The sequence below is a fragment of the Mobula birostris genome, chromosome 1 (assembly GCF_030028105.1).
Source record: "Mobula birostris isolate sMobBir1 chromosome 1, sMobBir1.hap1, whole genome shotgun sequence".
Lineage (NCBI taxonomy): Eukaryota > Metazoa > Chordata > Chondrichthyes > Myliobatiformes > Myliobatidae > Mobula > Mobula birostris.
This window is the reverse complement of record NC_092370.1, coordinates 25,267,149-25,282,242: the sequence shown is the minus strand read 5'-3', so window position 1 is coordinate 25,282,242 and position 15,094 is coordinate 25,267,149. Positions and strand designations below refer to the sequence as shown.

The 15,094-nt window shown below is 41.5% G+C and overlaps 1 protein-coding gene across 4 annotated transcripts in view; it reads right to left on the bottom strand.

Moving 5' to 3' along the window:
* LOC140195107 (lethal(3)malignant brain tumor-like protein 4) overlaps positions 1 to 15,094 on the bottom strand; it is a 402,850-nt gene that overhangs the window by 194,709 nt on the left and 193,047 nt on the right. For all 4 annotated transcript variants that reach the window (XM_072252853.1, XM_072252873.1, XM_072252862.1 and 1 more), the window contains 2 exons: positions 2,328 to 2,407; positions 539 to 649 (listed from right to left, as the gene is read on the bottom strand). In XM_072252853.1, the coding sequence (XP_072108954.1) occupies positions 539 to 649; positions 2,328 to 2,407 (191 nt within the window). The remainder of the gene's footprint in view (positions 1 to 538; positions 650 to 2,327; positions 2,408 to 15,094) is intronic.

Here is a 15,094-nt window from a genome sequence, read left to right as displayed (position 1 = left end):
CTGTTTGGATGCTGGCTGTGTTGAGGTACTTTGTAAGTGAAGTTAGCTTTATATCACTTAAATTTAGGAGAGATAAGGAGACAAGGGAGAAAAAAAGAACCTACGAATTCAACAGTTTATCTGTCACTCACGTTACTTAGTTTCAGCAAAATTGAGCATAGCTAGCAAGTCAATGAAGCCAACAGTTAAGCTATATGTCATATCAGAACATAGAACAGTACAGCACCAGAACACGCCCTTTGGCCCTCAATGTTGTGCCAAACCAATTAAATTAGTTATCAAATGGCCAGCTGAACTAAACTCCTCTGCCATATCCTTCCATTTTGCATGATCCTCTTGCTCCTGGTGTGTGTATGGAATGCCCTGAGTCTCTCTTTAATCCTACTTGCCATGTCAAGAGTTATATTTCACATGGAATACTCTGCTGAGGGAACGAGACAATTTGGAAATCTTCTGCGACGGGTCTGTCTGGAAAATCTGAGAAATAATTACAAACCATTGGATATGTCTGTGGGAATTAGAGAGGAAAAAGCAGTACCTTGATCCTCTGATCATCTGTATCTGCGACTGTTGCAACGCGGATCAACATTGGGTTACGCTTGTCCACAGCTTCCAGTTTCATATTCACTTGGAAACCATGGGATGGCCTCTGGAAAAGTATTCAGCATGGTCACATTACATGTAGAAATTTAATTAAATTAAAACAATTAATCACCCATATTAACAATATGCCCAAGGAAAATTTAGCTCTTTTATGATTTTTGTAAGACTGTAAAATTATAAATAATGGGCTGTAAGTGGACCCATAGAAAACCACCAGCAGTATTCTCCCTACAGATTAGCTCTGCTCCAGCTTCCATACTTTTCTGTTAAAACACGGAGGGCATGCAAACTGAACCTACTCTGCCACAGGGCTCAGCACCACATCCATCACTGATGTTCTGAGATGAAGAGCCAAACATACTTTGCTTCTTAGCTTTCTGTCAGCCATGCTGGGCATAAACAGCACACTCTCATTTGTTTAAAGGTTAATAGCTTATTTATTTTCCTTCATTTACATGTTTTACTTAATTTGTTAGACATTTAATATGCTAATTAAATATATATTGCTTTAATTTTAAACCTATGTTAGTTATTACAAGGAATTCAAACCTTTTTGATGTTTCTAACCAATTTGAGAAATAACCAGAAACAATTAAAAGCCCTTTGAAAGAGGCAACTTACCAAAATGCTTCTGGGTTGCTCTGGGTCTAGGTGTTGGGGTCTGCAGCCTAAGGCCTAATATCCTGACCCACTTCCATCTCATTAAATGGAAGGAAACACTGGCACACAGCACATCAGTGGGATCCAGACCTTCAGGCTGATCAATCCCAGTATGTCATCAATGCTAAATATGACTGAGGAGGAACCTAGCAGGGCAGGTCTAGGATTGGGGATAGATCAAGCATGATCCAGTCTATTAAATGCAAATTATAAATAACTAAGGTGAATCAATTTTATCATGTAATCTTCTAATAATAAATTCCACTATTTGGTGTTTCTATAATGCAATGCACTCAGCTCTTTCTAATAATTGGGGCATTCTAAGGTGCCAAAAGACAAAGTATTACACACTTTGACACACATTATTATAATTTATCCACGACTACAACATGAAACCCTCCACTTTACCCAAATAACTTGGCCTCCACAACCTTCTGTGGCAGCGAATTCCACAGATTCACCATCCTCTAGCTATAGAAATTCACCCTCATCTCTGTTCTAAATGGATGTCCCTCTAATCTGAGATTGTGCCCTCTGGACCTAGACTCCCCCACTGCAGGAAACATTCTCTCCATGTCCACTCTACCTTTAGCACCGAAGGCTAACCTACATGTAAGTAAAGAAACAATAACAAAAAAAAAGACAGAGCAAGAATTAATTCCAATAAAAGTAGGACCTTATGAAATATTTAGCTCCTGCAGGGATTGTAAATGTTTGGTTTGGCACTAGTACACTCTGTAGTGAATTTTTAAATAATTCAGCAAAACGCTCCCATTAACTGCGGTTTTTTATGTTATGTTACATTATGAGGCTGTTTCATCGTTGTGGCTGATATCATTGCATTTTGGAATAATAGGTGACCTCATAAACCTTAAAAGGAAGAACAAGAATTAAATCTTGTTTTTTTAGTGAATACTGTTAACTAAAGTGGTTAATATGCAATTACAACATGCAATTATTTCTTTGTGTTTATTGTAACTGTACAACTACATTCAATATATTGCTTGATACTTATGGTTACTCTATAAAATTTAATTTGATCAGTTTGCTAAACAGTAACGTACTATTTTGAAAGCACGGGCTGGAGCTGATATAGCACCCAGATCTTCGAGGTATTTCCTCCACGAAAAATTTTCATGGTAGCCTGAAATATTAAAAGAAAGTTACAAATTGTACTGTGCAGGAGTACAATCCAAAACAGAATCAGGTTTAATATCACTGTGAAATTTGTTGTCTTTGCAGCAACTGTAGAATGCAATACATAACAATAGAAACAAAACTGAATTACTGTAAATATATATATAATAGTTAAATTAAATAAGTAGGGCAAAAATAGAAATAAAAATTAGTGAAATAACAAGTAATTCAAAACATGGAGAGTACAACTACCCACAGAACACAAAATCTTGAGGTCCACTTTTATGACACAACAAATTGATAAAGCCATTCATTTTCTATGTAAAAATGTTTAGAAAATAAGAACATATTACAAAAAAAGACTGATATTTCTGGGGTGAAATAACACCATATGCACGTAACATAGTGTTTTATTAGAAGCATATTGAATTTGTGATAAGGAGATGTACTAATCGTGCAAACAACCCTTTGATTTATCAGAGTGTGGGTGACAGCACCTGGTGGATGATCAGTAATATTTTTGAAAAAAAATCTTCTGAAGGTGAGGAAAGAATTAACAAAGTGGAAGACAGGGAGAGAAAATGTGCAATAACGTTAAGTTAGAAGAGGAGAAAGTGAGCGTTGGATACTGAGGAGCAACAGCAGCCAGCTGTGATGTTGAAGGATTGCTGTCAGCATGTGACTTATTGAGATGCTGTGATGTTGAAGGATTGCAAGTCAACATGTGACTTATTGAGATGCAGTGCGGAGTAGGGCCTTCGGGCCCTTCAAGCTGTGCCACCCAACACCCCCAATTTAACCCTAGCCTAATCACAGGGCAATTTACAATGATCAATTAACCTACCAATCAGTATGCATTTCGACGGTGGGAAGAAACCAGAGCACCCGGAGTAAACACACACAGTCACGGAAAGAATGTACAAACTCCTTACAGACAGTGGCGGGATCAATAATAGACAAGTTCTTTTTCTAGACCTCCAAAGAGATTTGAAAGTACCCTCAAAGAAGTGATGCAAATTGTGAGTTACAATAAGAAATCTGTATTGAATCGCTAGTGCTTTGGTCTTTATTTTGTGCAGCAGATCCCAGAGCAGAGTGCCCAACTTGCATTGAACTTGTCTTCATTGAAATAAATGTCACTATTAATTTTTTTATAGAGAAAAGACAAGTTTATTGCCTCAGTTTATGGAATTTAATAGCATAAAAATCATATGTAGTATTTAACATCTGTATGAACTTAAAATAGGTTGATAGGATTTCCTTCCAATCGCAGCTGCTAAAAATAAAAAGCAAGATATCTAACAGCTGTGCACAAGTATTGTTGCTGGGAAGAGAATACTGACTGATAATTTCCTCATAATCCTTGGTACGATGGAGAACACACACAGTCAGAATCATGTTTATTATCACTGTCTTAAATGATATGAAATGTGTTGTTTTGCTGCAGGAATACAGTGCAAAGTCATAAAATTACTATAAATTACAAAATAAATAGTGCAAAAAAAAACAAGACAGTATTCATAGGCTGATGGACCAATCAGTAATTTCACAACGGAACTGTACCTTCCCCCTGATGGTAGCAACGCGGGCATGTCCTGGATGGTGAGGGTTCTTAATGAAGGAAGCAGCCTTCGAGGCACTTCCTCCTGAAGAAGACCTTGATGGTGGGAAGGGTTGAGCCAGTGATGATACTGGTTAATTCTACAATGACCTGCAGCCTTTTATGATCACGTGTGTTGGAGGCTCCTGCCAAGCGAAGATGCAACCAGGCAGAAGGCAATCCACCGTGCAAGTCTTCAGTGACGTACCAAATCTCCTCAAGCTCTAATGCAGTTGAGTTACTGGCACACCTTCATCTTGACTGCATCAATGTGTTGGACCCAGGACAAATCCTCCAATATGTGGACGTCCAGGAACTTCCAGCTGATCACCTTTTCCACCATCGACCCCTCAATGAGGACTGGTGTGTGTTCTCCCAACTTCCCCTCCTGGAGTCCACAATCAATTTCCTGGTCCTGCTGACGTCGAGTGCAAGGCTATTGTTGCAACACCACTCAACCACTCAATCTATCCCACTCCTGTATCCCTCCTCATTGTCACCTGAGATTCTACCAACAACAATGGTGTCATCTACAAATTTATTGACGGGGTTTGAGTGCTTAGCCAAACAATTACTCGTGTAGAGAGAGCAGTGGGCTAAGCACACATCTTTGAGGTGAGGTTGTGTTGATAGTCAGCAAGGAGGAAATGTTATTATTGATCCACACTGACTGTGATCTCCTGATGAGGAAGTCTAGGATCCAGTTGTAGAAGAAAGTACAGAAACTCAGGTTTCAAAGCTCATTGTTGAGATGCTGGCATTGAATGCCAAGCTGTAATCAATAGACAGCAGCCTGACTTATGTTTTGCTGTTTTCTAGGTACTCTAGTGCAGAGTGGAAAACTGGTGAGACTGTGTCCGCCTGTTGTAGCAGTAGGCAAATTGCAGCAGTCCAGGCCCCTACTCAGGCAGGGGTTCATTCTGGCCATAACCAATCTCCCAAAGCACTTAATTACGATAGACATGAGTGCTACCAGTCAATTATCATTGAGATGGCTTGCCCTACGCTTCTTGGGAACTAATATGATTACTGCCCCTTTGAAGCAAGTGGGAACCTCAGACCCCAACAGTGAGAGGTTGAAGATATCTTTGAATTCTCCTGCCAGGTGGTTAGCATAAATTGTCAGTAGGCAGCCTGGTGCCGAATACCTTGCAAGGGTTCACCATTCTGAACCAGTTCAGACATCAGCTTCTGAGAAAGAGATCACAGGATCACCAGATACTGAATGAAGTTGTAGGAGTGTAGTTCCCAAGCTCATCATGGAGTGAAGCATCATCACCCTTTATGCTGTTCGGCTTCACCTTATAGGAAGAAATGGGATGCAAACCTTGCCACAGTTGTCGCACATCTGATTGTGTCTCTAATTTCACAGCGATTGCCTCTTTGCCTTATTATGACCTTCCACAAGTTGTACCTGGATTTATGGGACTCTGGATCTCCGGACTTGAACACCGCGAATCTCCTGGTTCGTCCAGAGTTTCTGGTTTTGAAAACTCAAGTATGTTCTTGAAGGCACACACTCATCCACAGGTCTTGATGAAGATGCTGATTTCATCCATTACCTGCACTGTCCTACATTATGTGGTTCCTTAAGGTTGTCATAGCCGGGGCAGTTGGTGGGGATAAGCTCCCAGTACCTATTAAATGCTCCTAATAGCGTGCACCTCAAGTAGCCTCTGACCACCGAGTCCAGCTCCTGGTATTCACATGCGGCTGAGCTACTAAGCCCAATGGAAACGTTTTTCCTGGCAGAGAAGAGGCAAAGGAGTGTTACTGGATGGCACCTTAAAACCAGGCACTTTGGGCAGATTAGCAGCTCATCCAGGAGAAAGAAAACTCTGATCTCAAACCTCCGCTGCTTTGCGGACGTACACACTCATGGGGAAGGCTTCAGGAGTAAACCCCGAGGGGAAAATATGGAGCTGGAGTTCCTACGGCAGTCCTACATTGAATTCAATGCCAATGGGCAAATCCTGTGACTCTGCTGGTGCCAATCTATATCAGTCTCTGCCATTCCTTTGGGTTCATCTGATACATGTAGAGGGGGAGCTTGTTTTATGGGCAACAGTTTGCTCTCTATATTTTACTGCTCAGGCTTGCTTACCTAGACAGCTGGGATGCAACATCTATGGTTGACCCTAACCAACGGAGGCCTCATACATCATGTCTCCTAAAATCCAACTCATCTCATTAAAATATCTCTGCCCATCTCTATTTCCTGTCCAAAGAAGGTAACAAGGAGCAGAAAGAATGAATTTCTTTAGGGTACATCATTACTGAATGCCACCACAGCCCCACAAACCCTAGCACAGAATTGGTCAATATTGATCCAGTGTACCACCAGGCTCAGTGCATTACTATACTCTCAGGTTGTCACACATGCTCTGGTTTACAGAATGGAAGAGAAGAAATGCAATGGCAAGAGGCTCCAGGTTTGAGATACCAGAGGGGAACAAGGCAAACCTCTTCACATTTATGCTTTTACTCTGATAAGTGGATTTGCACGTGTATTTGCATCACACACACAAACACACACAGCACTGCAGAAAATTTAAGTGTTAAGTTCCTGACAACAGGACTGGCAAAGAATCGAGAGAGAATATTTGGATAAAAAAAATATTTATGGGTCATTGTTATCCAAAATGAAATGTTCTTCTGCATATATATGGGGTGTCAGGGAAGGGTAGCACCTCTGGTGGGGGAACGTATCGCGTCCTTTTCAAGGTGGTTAGTCCACCTTTGGTCCCCACCTGGCACTCAGCTCTCACCTGTGGCTCCCTGTAGCTGTTTGCATGTGACAGCGGCCACACCCCGGGCAACAGCTTCGACAAGCCGGCTAAACCAGGTGAGGGTAGCCGACGGGTCTCAAGTCCTTGGTGGGATAGGGAGCTGTCTATCCCAGCATGTGAAGACAGACTCGGGCGGATTAAGTGGACGAGACCAATGGAAGGTCCAACGGTTAAGATGGCGGTCATTGCAAGCATTGTGGAACGTATAGAGCATGACAAGACACAGAAGACGTTCTGGTCATCCACTGCGCCTAGTCCCATCTCCAGCCGTCTCAACTCTGTCTTGTCACTGGATCCAGATGGGAATTGGGAAGAGAGAGTGAGGCTGACGCTGCGCAACTCTCCCTCACTTAAATCCAAATCACGCGCTAGTTTCGACACCATCATAATGGTGTCGAGGTCCTCATCGACATCGATGATGGACAAACACACACACACACACACACACACACACACATATACATATACATATATATATATATATATATATATATATCTTTTACATTTACCTTATTCCCTATCAAGCAAATATTAGATCCAACAAAGAAACATCAAATTGTTCAAAGAGTGTAACACTGAGATGCTGCTTGGTTAAATACCTTATCCAACATTCTAAACATTCGGGTTGCTAGAGTGCCGTTTGTACCTACAACCTTAGGATGTCATGACAAATGTATTACATTGCATTAAGACTAACTATGAAACTGATACAGAGGTCAATAACCCGACTATCTCAGTCAAATAGTTGTATTTTAATGGCTTTACAGGTTTGGGTCAGAGAGTCGCGTTTGGGGTCAGGTTGGGGTTTAGGGACACGGATGTGGGGGAATCAGAGGACAGGACAGAGTCCAGGTCTCTGCTTCATGTTCAAAACCTATTGACCTGGTTATGTGCTGTGAGAGCGGACGAGGGTCCCGCGAGGACAGCGAGCTGTTGGCAGGTTCTGGAATCGGAGTTCCACGTGGACAGGAGGAACAAATTCTGATGATCCCTGGATCCGTGAATTGATGAGACCGGATTTCAAAGTCTAGTATTCAGTGATCAACATGTCCTAGGATTAACGCCAAGGATCACGGCCCCAGGATTGAAGGGGATATCTGGAAGTTGAGACTCATTGGCCAGAGCAGAGTCTGAGAATTTCTATGGGTCCTCTGGGGAAGTCAAAGACTAATGTCTGCAGGCCCAAGTCTGAATCAGCTAGTCTGGAGGCCTGCCCTAGGGTTAAAGGACTGTGTTCAAAGACTCAGGATTCAAAGTACATTTATTATCAAAGTATTTATGCAGTATACAACCCTGAGATTTGTCTTCCCACAGACAGCCATGAAACAGCAAAGAAAACCATGGAATCCTGTTCAAAAAAGAACATCAAACCCTCAACGTGCATAGAACAAATCGTGGAAATGGCACCAAAAAATGAGTGAAAAATACCAAATATAAAACATCAAACCACAGGTCATTGAAACAGTCCAGGAATATTCAGTTCAGCTCAGTTCAATTCAATCCAACGCCACGTTGCTAGTTGACTGCAGGCTGCAGGGTCCAACCGTCCTGATCAAAAACCACACAAACTACCAAAAACAAAGGACCAGAATCACATCACAATGTGAACCTCAAAGTCCTATTGAAACACAAACAGTACAAGACTACAACTGGATCTGAACGTAGTAGCCCCCTGCTACTAGGAATGCAGCTGGGATACACCAAGTACTGTTGTTTCATTTGCAAATGGGAAAGCCATGCTAAAGAATCCCATTACATTAAAAAGGAATGGCCACTCCATAAGCAGTTGGTTTCAGGACAAAATGTGTGGCTCATAAGCCACTTGTTGACCCAATGATGATATTTTTGCCTCCTCTTCGTATAAAACTGGGCTTATGAAAAATTTTGTGAAAGCGATGAACAAGGAAGGTGAAGGATTTTGATATTTGAGACAGATGTTTCCCAGGGTAACTGATGCCAAGATTAACAAAGGCATTTTTGTTGGTCCACCAATCAAACAAGTCATCAATGACAAGAATTCAAAGAACCAGAAAAAATCACATATGAGGCATTCGAGGATGTTGTTGAAAATTCTCCTGACAACTACAGAGCACAAAGCTATGGGCAGCTGGTTGACAGCACGCTTCAAGCATACAAAATGATGAAGTGCAACATGTCACTAAAGATTCATTTTCTGCATTCCCATTTACACTTCTTCCCTGCAAATCATGCCACCGTCAGTGGTGAGCATAGTGAAAGGTGTCACCAGGATGTTGTGGCCATGGAGAAGTGGTATCAGGGCAACTGGAATCCATCAGTGCCGGCTGATTATTTTTGGCACTTAAGCGAGAAGCCTCAGACACTGAGTCCAAATGAAAATCATCAACAAATCATTTTAAGCATAGTTGAACTATTGGAAAGCATCAGAACTGTTATGCAGTTGAATGCATTACATTCAATAAACGTTAATTTGTTGTTTCTCCAAATACCTATGTGGTCCAAGTAGTCCGAAATTACATTTACATTCAGCATCGAGCGGTCTATCATAACCACAGAAGGTTTATGAGGAAGCAGCACCATCAGAAAAGTCCAGCCATTGCTGCTTGGCTATCATCCATGCCAGTGTTCTTTTCCAATTAATTTTGGCCAGCTCCTCTCTCATGCCTCTGTAATTCCCTTTACTCCACTTTAAACCGTTACATCTGACTTTAGCTTCTCCTTCTCACACTGTAGGATGAATTCTACCATATTGTAAGACCATAAGACAAAGGAGCAGAAGTCGGCCATTCGGCCCATCAAGTCTGCTCCGCCATTTTATCATGAGCTGATCCATTTAGTCCCACTCCCCCACCTTCTCACCATAACCTTTGATGCCCTGGCTACTCAGATACCTATCAATTTCTGCCTTAAATAATGATGCCTCCACTGCTGCCCGTGACAACAAATTATGATCACCATCTCCTAAGGGTTCCTTTACCTTAAGCTCTTTAATTATTTCTGGTTCATTGCATAACACCCAATCCAGAATAGCTGATCCCCTAGTGGGCTCACCCACAAGCTGTCTAAAAAGCTACCTTATAGGCATTCTAGAAAATCCCCCTTTTGGGATCCAGCACCAATGTGATTTTCCCTATCTACCTGCATATTGAAATCCCTCATGACTATCCCTTTAGGCACGCATTTTCTCTTTCCCGTTGTAACTTTTAGACCATATCTTTACTATTTAAAGGGAATGAGGGCTCTGGTGTGTTAAAGGGAGCATAGGAATCAGGACCTGGAGAGTTAAAGACACCTACATGTGTTTCAATGGAGCACAGAAAACAGGGCTGGGTGTGTTTCAAAGAGGCAAAGGAAATTGGTCTTTTATATCTAACAGGAGCACAGGAAAGAAAACTCAATGAATCAAAATACTGAATCATGTGGATTTCCAAACAATTAGTTACACACCGATAGATTTGCACAGTATTGCTGCTTTTTTGAAATCAATTATTCCACATTTTCTCAGTGAAATCTATCTACCACTCATCTGTTTACACTTAAAATAAGGCACTTATATCTTGTCCATGTCCTTCTACAGCCTCTTGATTTCTTCTTGGTAGTTTGGCATGCTCCTAATTCGACATATTCAGTGAACTTTTATGTCATTCCTGTTGTGGCCATAGCTGATATATACACAATTGAAAAACAAAGGTTTAAGCACAGACCCCTAGACATCAGTACTTGCATTCCATCAATCCTAGGGTTTTCATTTCAAGCATATTCTTTCTTCGTTAATGTACATCCCATTAAATCGAGGCGATGTGGACAACAATTTAGGCACTAGGTCAGATTGAAAAGGTCAGGGCGTCGGGGCCCAAGGCTAGGGACAGGCCGATTCAGCTCGCTGCTCCACTCTGCACTGAACTAAAGATCTGTGGTCAGACTCTCTTTGTGGACTTTTGCTATTTGTTTGTGTTTATTGTTTGCATGATTTCATTTTTTTTTCTCTGCACACTGTGTGTTGGATGGTCTTCTATTTTTTATGGGATCTTTTAGGTTTTTTTTTGCTTTGGCACTGTCTATGAGGAGATGAACCTCAAGGTTACATAATGTATACATTGTTGTTTGTCCATCGTCGACGTCGATGAAGACCTCGACACCATTAGTCACTTTGAGACTGGATGCGGTGTGTCCAAAGATGACTGGTCAGGCCAATGCGGGCACGAAATGTCCTGGTACATGTTGGGCAGACATGTGTAGGCACTGCAGTTGTTGCGCTGGTGGGTCTGAACTTGCGCAGCTCACGCTTACGTTGCGCTTCAGCAATGCGCCTTGCTTCGTAAGCTTGACAGCCCTTGAGGATGAGGCCGTGCCAGGTAGGGCGGTTTTGTGCCAGCGTTTCCCAGGTAGTCGTGTCTATGTCAAATGACTTCAGGGAGGCCTTTAGTGTGCCTTTGTAATGTTTCTTCCTCCCTCCATGCTAGTGTCTTCCAGCAGAGAGTTCCCCAAAAAGGAGCTGCTTGAGTATGCGCTCGTCCAGCATACGGATGACATGACCTGCCCACCGGGTCTGTGCTCTCATCAGCAGTGTGTGTGGACTGATGGCAGACTTGCTCTAGAGAGAACTTCAGTGTCTGGTACTTTATCTTGCCATCTGATGCCTAATATTCTGCGAAGGCAAGTCGTGTGGAAATGGTTGAGCTGTCTTGCATGCCTTCGATACACAGTCCACGTTTCACAGGCATACAGGAGGGTAGTGAGTACCACGGCTCTGTAGATCTTCAGTTTTGTTGCTGGGCTGATTCCTCGGCATTCCCATACAGTGGAGTGCAGTCTACCGAAGGCAGAACTTGCCTTTGCTATTCTACAGTTAACTTCTGTATCAATAGTCACTGCTCGGGAGAGGGTGCTGCCAAGGTCAGTAAACTGGTCCACTGCCTGTAGTTTCTGTCCTTTGACTGTGATTTTCGGTTCTGTGTACGGTGCGTGAGGGGCAGGCTGGTGCACGACTTCGGTCTTTTTGATGTTGATGGTAAGTCCAAATGTATACATACTTCGATAATAAATGCACTTTGAACTTCAAATAAAATGTGCATTAACTTTCATGACATTTTACCAAAAATCTTCTTAAAATTCAAACACATAAAGGGAATTGGGGAGCAACATATTCTATATTTCTGGTAATGATTACATTATTATGATTTTTCATAAACCATACCCATAGCTATTGAATTATTCAATTATCAGACAGATAATACATTGCATATTTACATAGAAAGATCAAAAACCAACATTACGAATCCCTAATTTTCTACAATTATTCTAAATCCACATGCAACTCTTTAGAATGAAGCAAAGGCTATTTGCATATAATTTTAAATATTTAGGGATCAAACGATCAGCAGGTTACTTGTTGCTCCAGATTCCAGCATCCGCAGTCTCTTGCGATCCACAGAATGACAGAAGACACAGGTTGGAGAGAAAACAAACTTACGAGGGAAGGTTGAGTGAGCTAAGGCTTTTCTCCTTGGAGCAGAGGAGGGTAAGAGGTGACTTGGTATACTAGGTGATCGAGTGGATAGCCAGACACTGTTTTTCCCAGGATGGAAACAACTAATACAAGGAGGTTAATTGTAGAAAAGAATATTGGGGGGGATGTCATTCTTTACACAGAGAGTGGTGGGTGCGTAGAATACCCCAGTAGGGGTGATGCTTCAAATTTTCTAATCCCCACCATAACATTTTGCATGTTACTTTTGTGGTGAAAAATACAAAACAGACACAGATTCAGTAAAATATTAGCACGTGGAATTTGTACATTACTGAGCTGATTCTAAATAGATTTAAAATAAAACTACATTGTACTACTGATAATACTAATCCTTCATCTACTGATAAATACATCAGCATACATCTAGAAATAATGATAAAGCGACTGTATATTATATACAAACATTATAATGCTATGATACACACATTCATGAGTCAGAAACAGCATTTTTTAGTAGTCAATCTTTGCTATGAAACCATTTCTACAAACAGCATAGGGCCTTCAATTCTTTTATTAACCAAGGAAACCTATGATGCAATAACTGCAATGTAAAATAAACATGAAGTGTTCTATATGTGAAATTAAGGGAAAATTATAAATTAAAAGGGTGTTCATTAAGTAATTGAAATTCAGCAATAAGCTGTTAAATTTAAATGCTGTATCTTTTCAATACAAGAAGAAAGCTGTGTAATAGTATTTTTGTTGATGAAGAAAAACCTGTTCACACATCATTTTGCAGCAGAGGAGTTTACGGTTACAGTGTTCAGTCTTGGGATAATAACTATGCTGCATTTTCACATTTTTTTTATGCAGCTCTTCTGTCAGCGTTACTTAATTCATTCTCAGCACCTGAGCCTCACTGGCAATTCCAGAATTCATTGCCCAACCTTAATTGCCAAGTTTAATGCATCTGAGTGGCTTGCTAAGTGAATTGTGGCTGGAGGCACACAGCCCCAAACCAGAAAGACACAGCAAGTTTCTTTTTATTTTAGAGGAAACAGTGCATCAGTTGGTATACTGTAATGGCATTTACCACTACATAGTTTTCTCTGGAGCAGGAGAGGCTGAGGGGAGATTTTAATAGAGGTTTATAAGATTATCAGAGGCATAGGTAGAGTAGGCAGACAGTATTTTTTTCCCCAGGGTTGAAATGTCTAATACCAGGGGGCATACATTTAAGGTGAGAGGGAGGCAATTTCATAGGAGATGTGAGGGACAAGTTTTTTTATACATAGAGAGTGGAGGGTGCCTGGAGTAGTGGTAGAGGCAGATACATTAGGCACTTTTAAGAAACGTTTAGATAAGCAGATGAACGAAGAAAATTGAAGGATATGGACTTGGTATAGCATAAGAGATTAGCTTAGTTAGCCATTTGATTACCAATTTAATTAGTTTGGCACAACACTGTGGGCCGAACGGCCTGTTGTTGAGCTGTTCTATAAACACTAAATAATCTGCAGATGTTGGGGTCAAAGCAACACTCACAACACGCTGGAGGAACTCAGCAGGTCGGGCAGCATCCGTGGAAACGATCAGTCAACGTTTCGGGCCGGAACCCTTCGTCAGGACTGAAGAGGGAAGGGGCAGAGGCCCTATAAAGAAGGTGGGGGGAGGGTGGGAAGGAGAAGACTGGTAGGTTCCAGGTGAAAAACCAGTAAGGGGAAAGTTAAAGGGGTGGGGGTGGGGATGGGGAAGCAGGAAAGGTGACGAAGGAATAGGGGAAAACACAATAGGTAGTAGAAGGAGGTGGAACCATGAGGGAGGTGATAGGCAGCTGGGGGAGGGGGCAGAGTGACATACGGATAGAGGAAGTGAGGGGGAGGGAATTACTGGAAGTTGGAGAATCCTATGTTCATACCAAGGGGCTGGAGACTACCTAGATGGTATATGAGGTATATGAGCTATTCTATAATTTATTAACAGCAGCTCTTTATTTCAATTTAAGAACAACACTGGCATTCATATAGATATGGTAGGATTTGAACTTTTATTTCCTGCCTAATGACTGGTCCAGTAATTTAATTGCAACAAAATATACTCTCAAATGGAGCATTGTCCTTTTTAACTTATAAATCATGCCTCTTGAAAACTATGCAGAAGTGTGCATACAAGGATTAACAAATATCCCACTGAACTATAACACCAAACTGTGTGACGTGTGAACATAACAGAGAGCTGCAGTTCCCAGTGAGGCAATGCGGACGATTCACAGAGAACCGGAAGTATTGGGGCGAATACGGAGCGTGCGCCAAAGTGCGGAGGTAGAAGCCATGATTTTTAATAAATGAGCTAGAGTTTGAAAACCCATGCAAAGTGTGTCTTTTATCAAGAACAAACATAACATGGTGCCTGAAGTCCAAATGAGGTCTGAATATGAAGCAAAACTGAATTCCGTGAGTGACTGAGAAAGAGTTGCTAGGTTCTGACGGAGAGAAACTGCTGGCAAAAGAGCACATTGTCTCGAAGTTCATGAAGAGATTCAGGAGAGAAAAGCCCAAAAAACTCCATTATGTCCTGCACCTATGCAGTTTACCAGCAACCTAACTGACACTGGAAACACTTCAAATGCTTCAATATATATTTAGCCAAGAGCAGACCAGAGACATGAATGAAAAACTGAAAGCATCTATCTTTCTATGCATAGTTGGCGAAGACGCTTTGGACATTTATAACAGCTTTCAAATTCGTTAGACAGCCTTGACATTAGACACTCTGATGACAAAATCTGAGGAGCATTTTGTCCCAAGTAAAAACATCATATTTGAAAGATAAATATTTTTTCCTGTGAATAGAGAC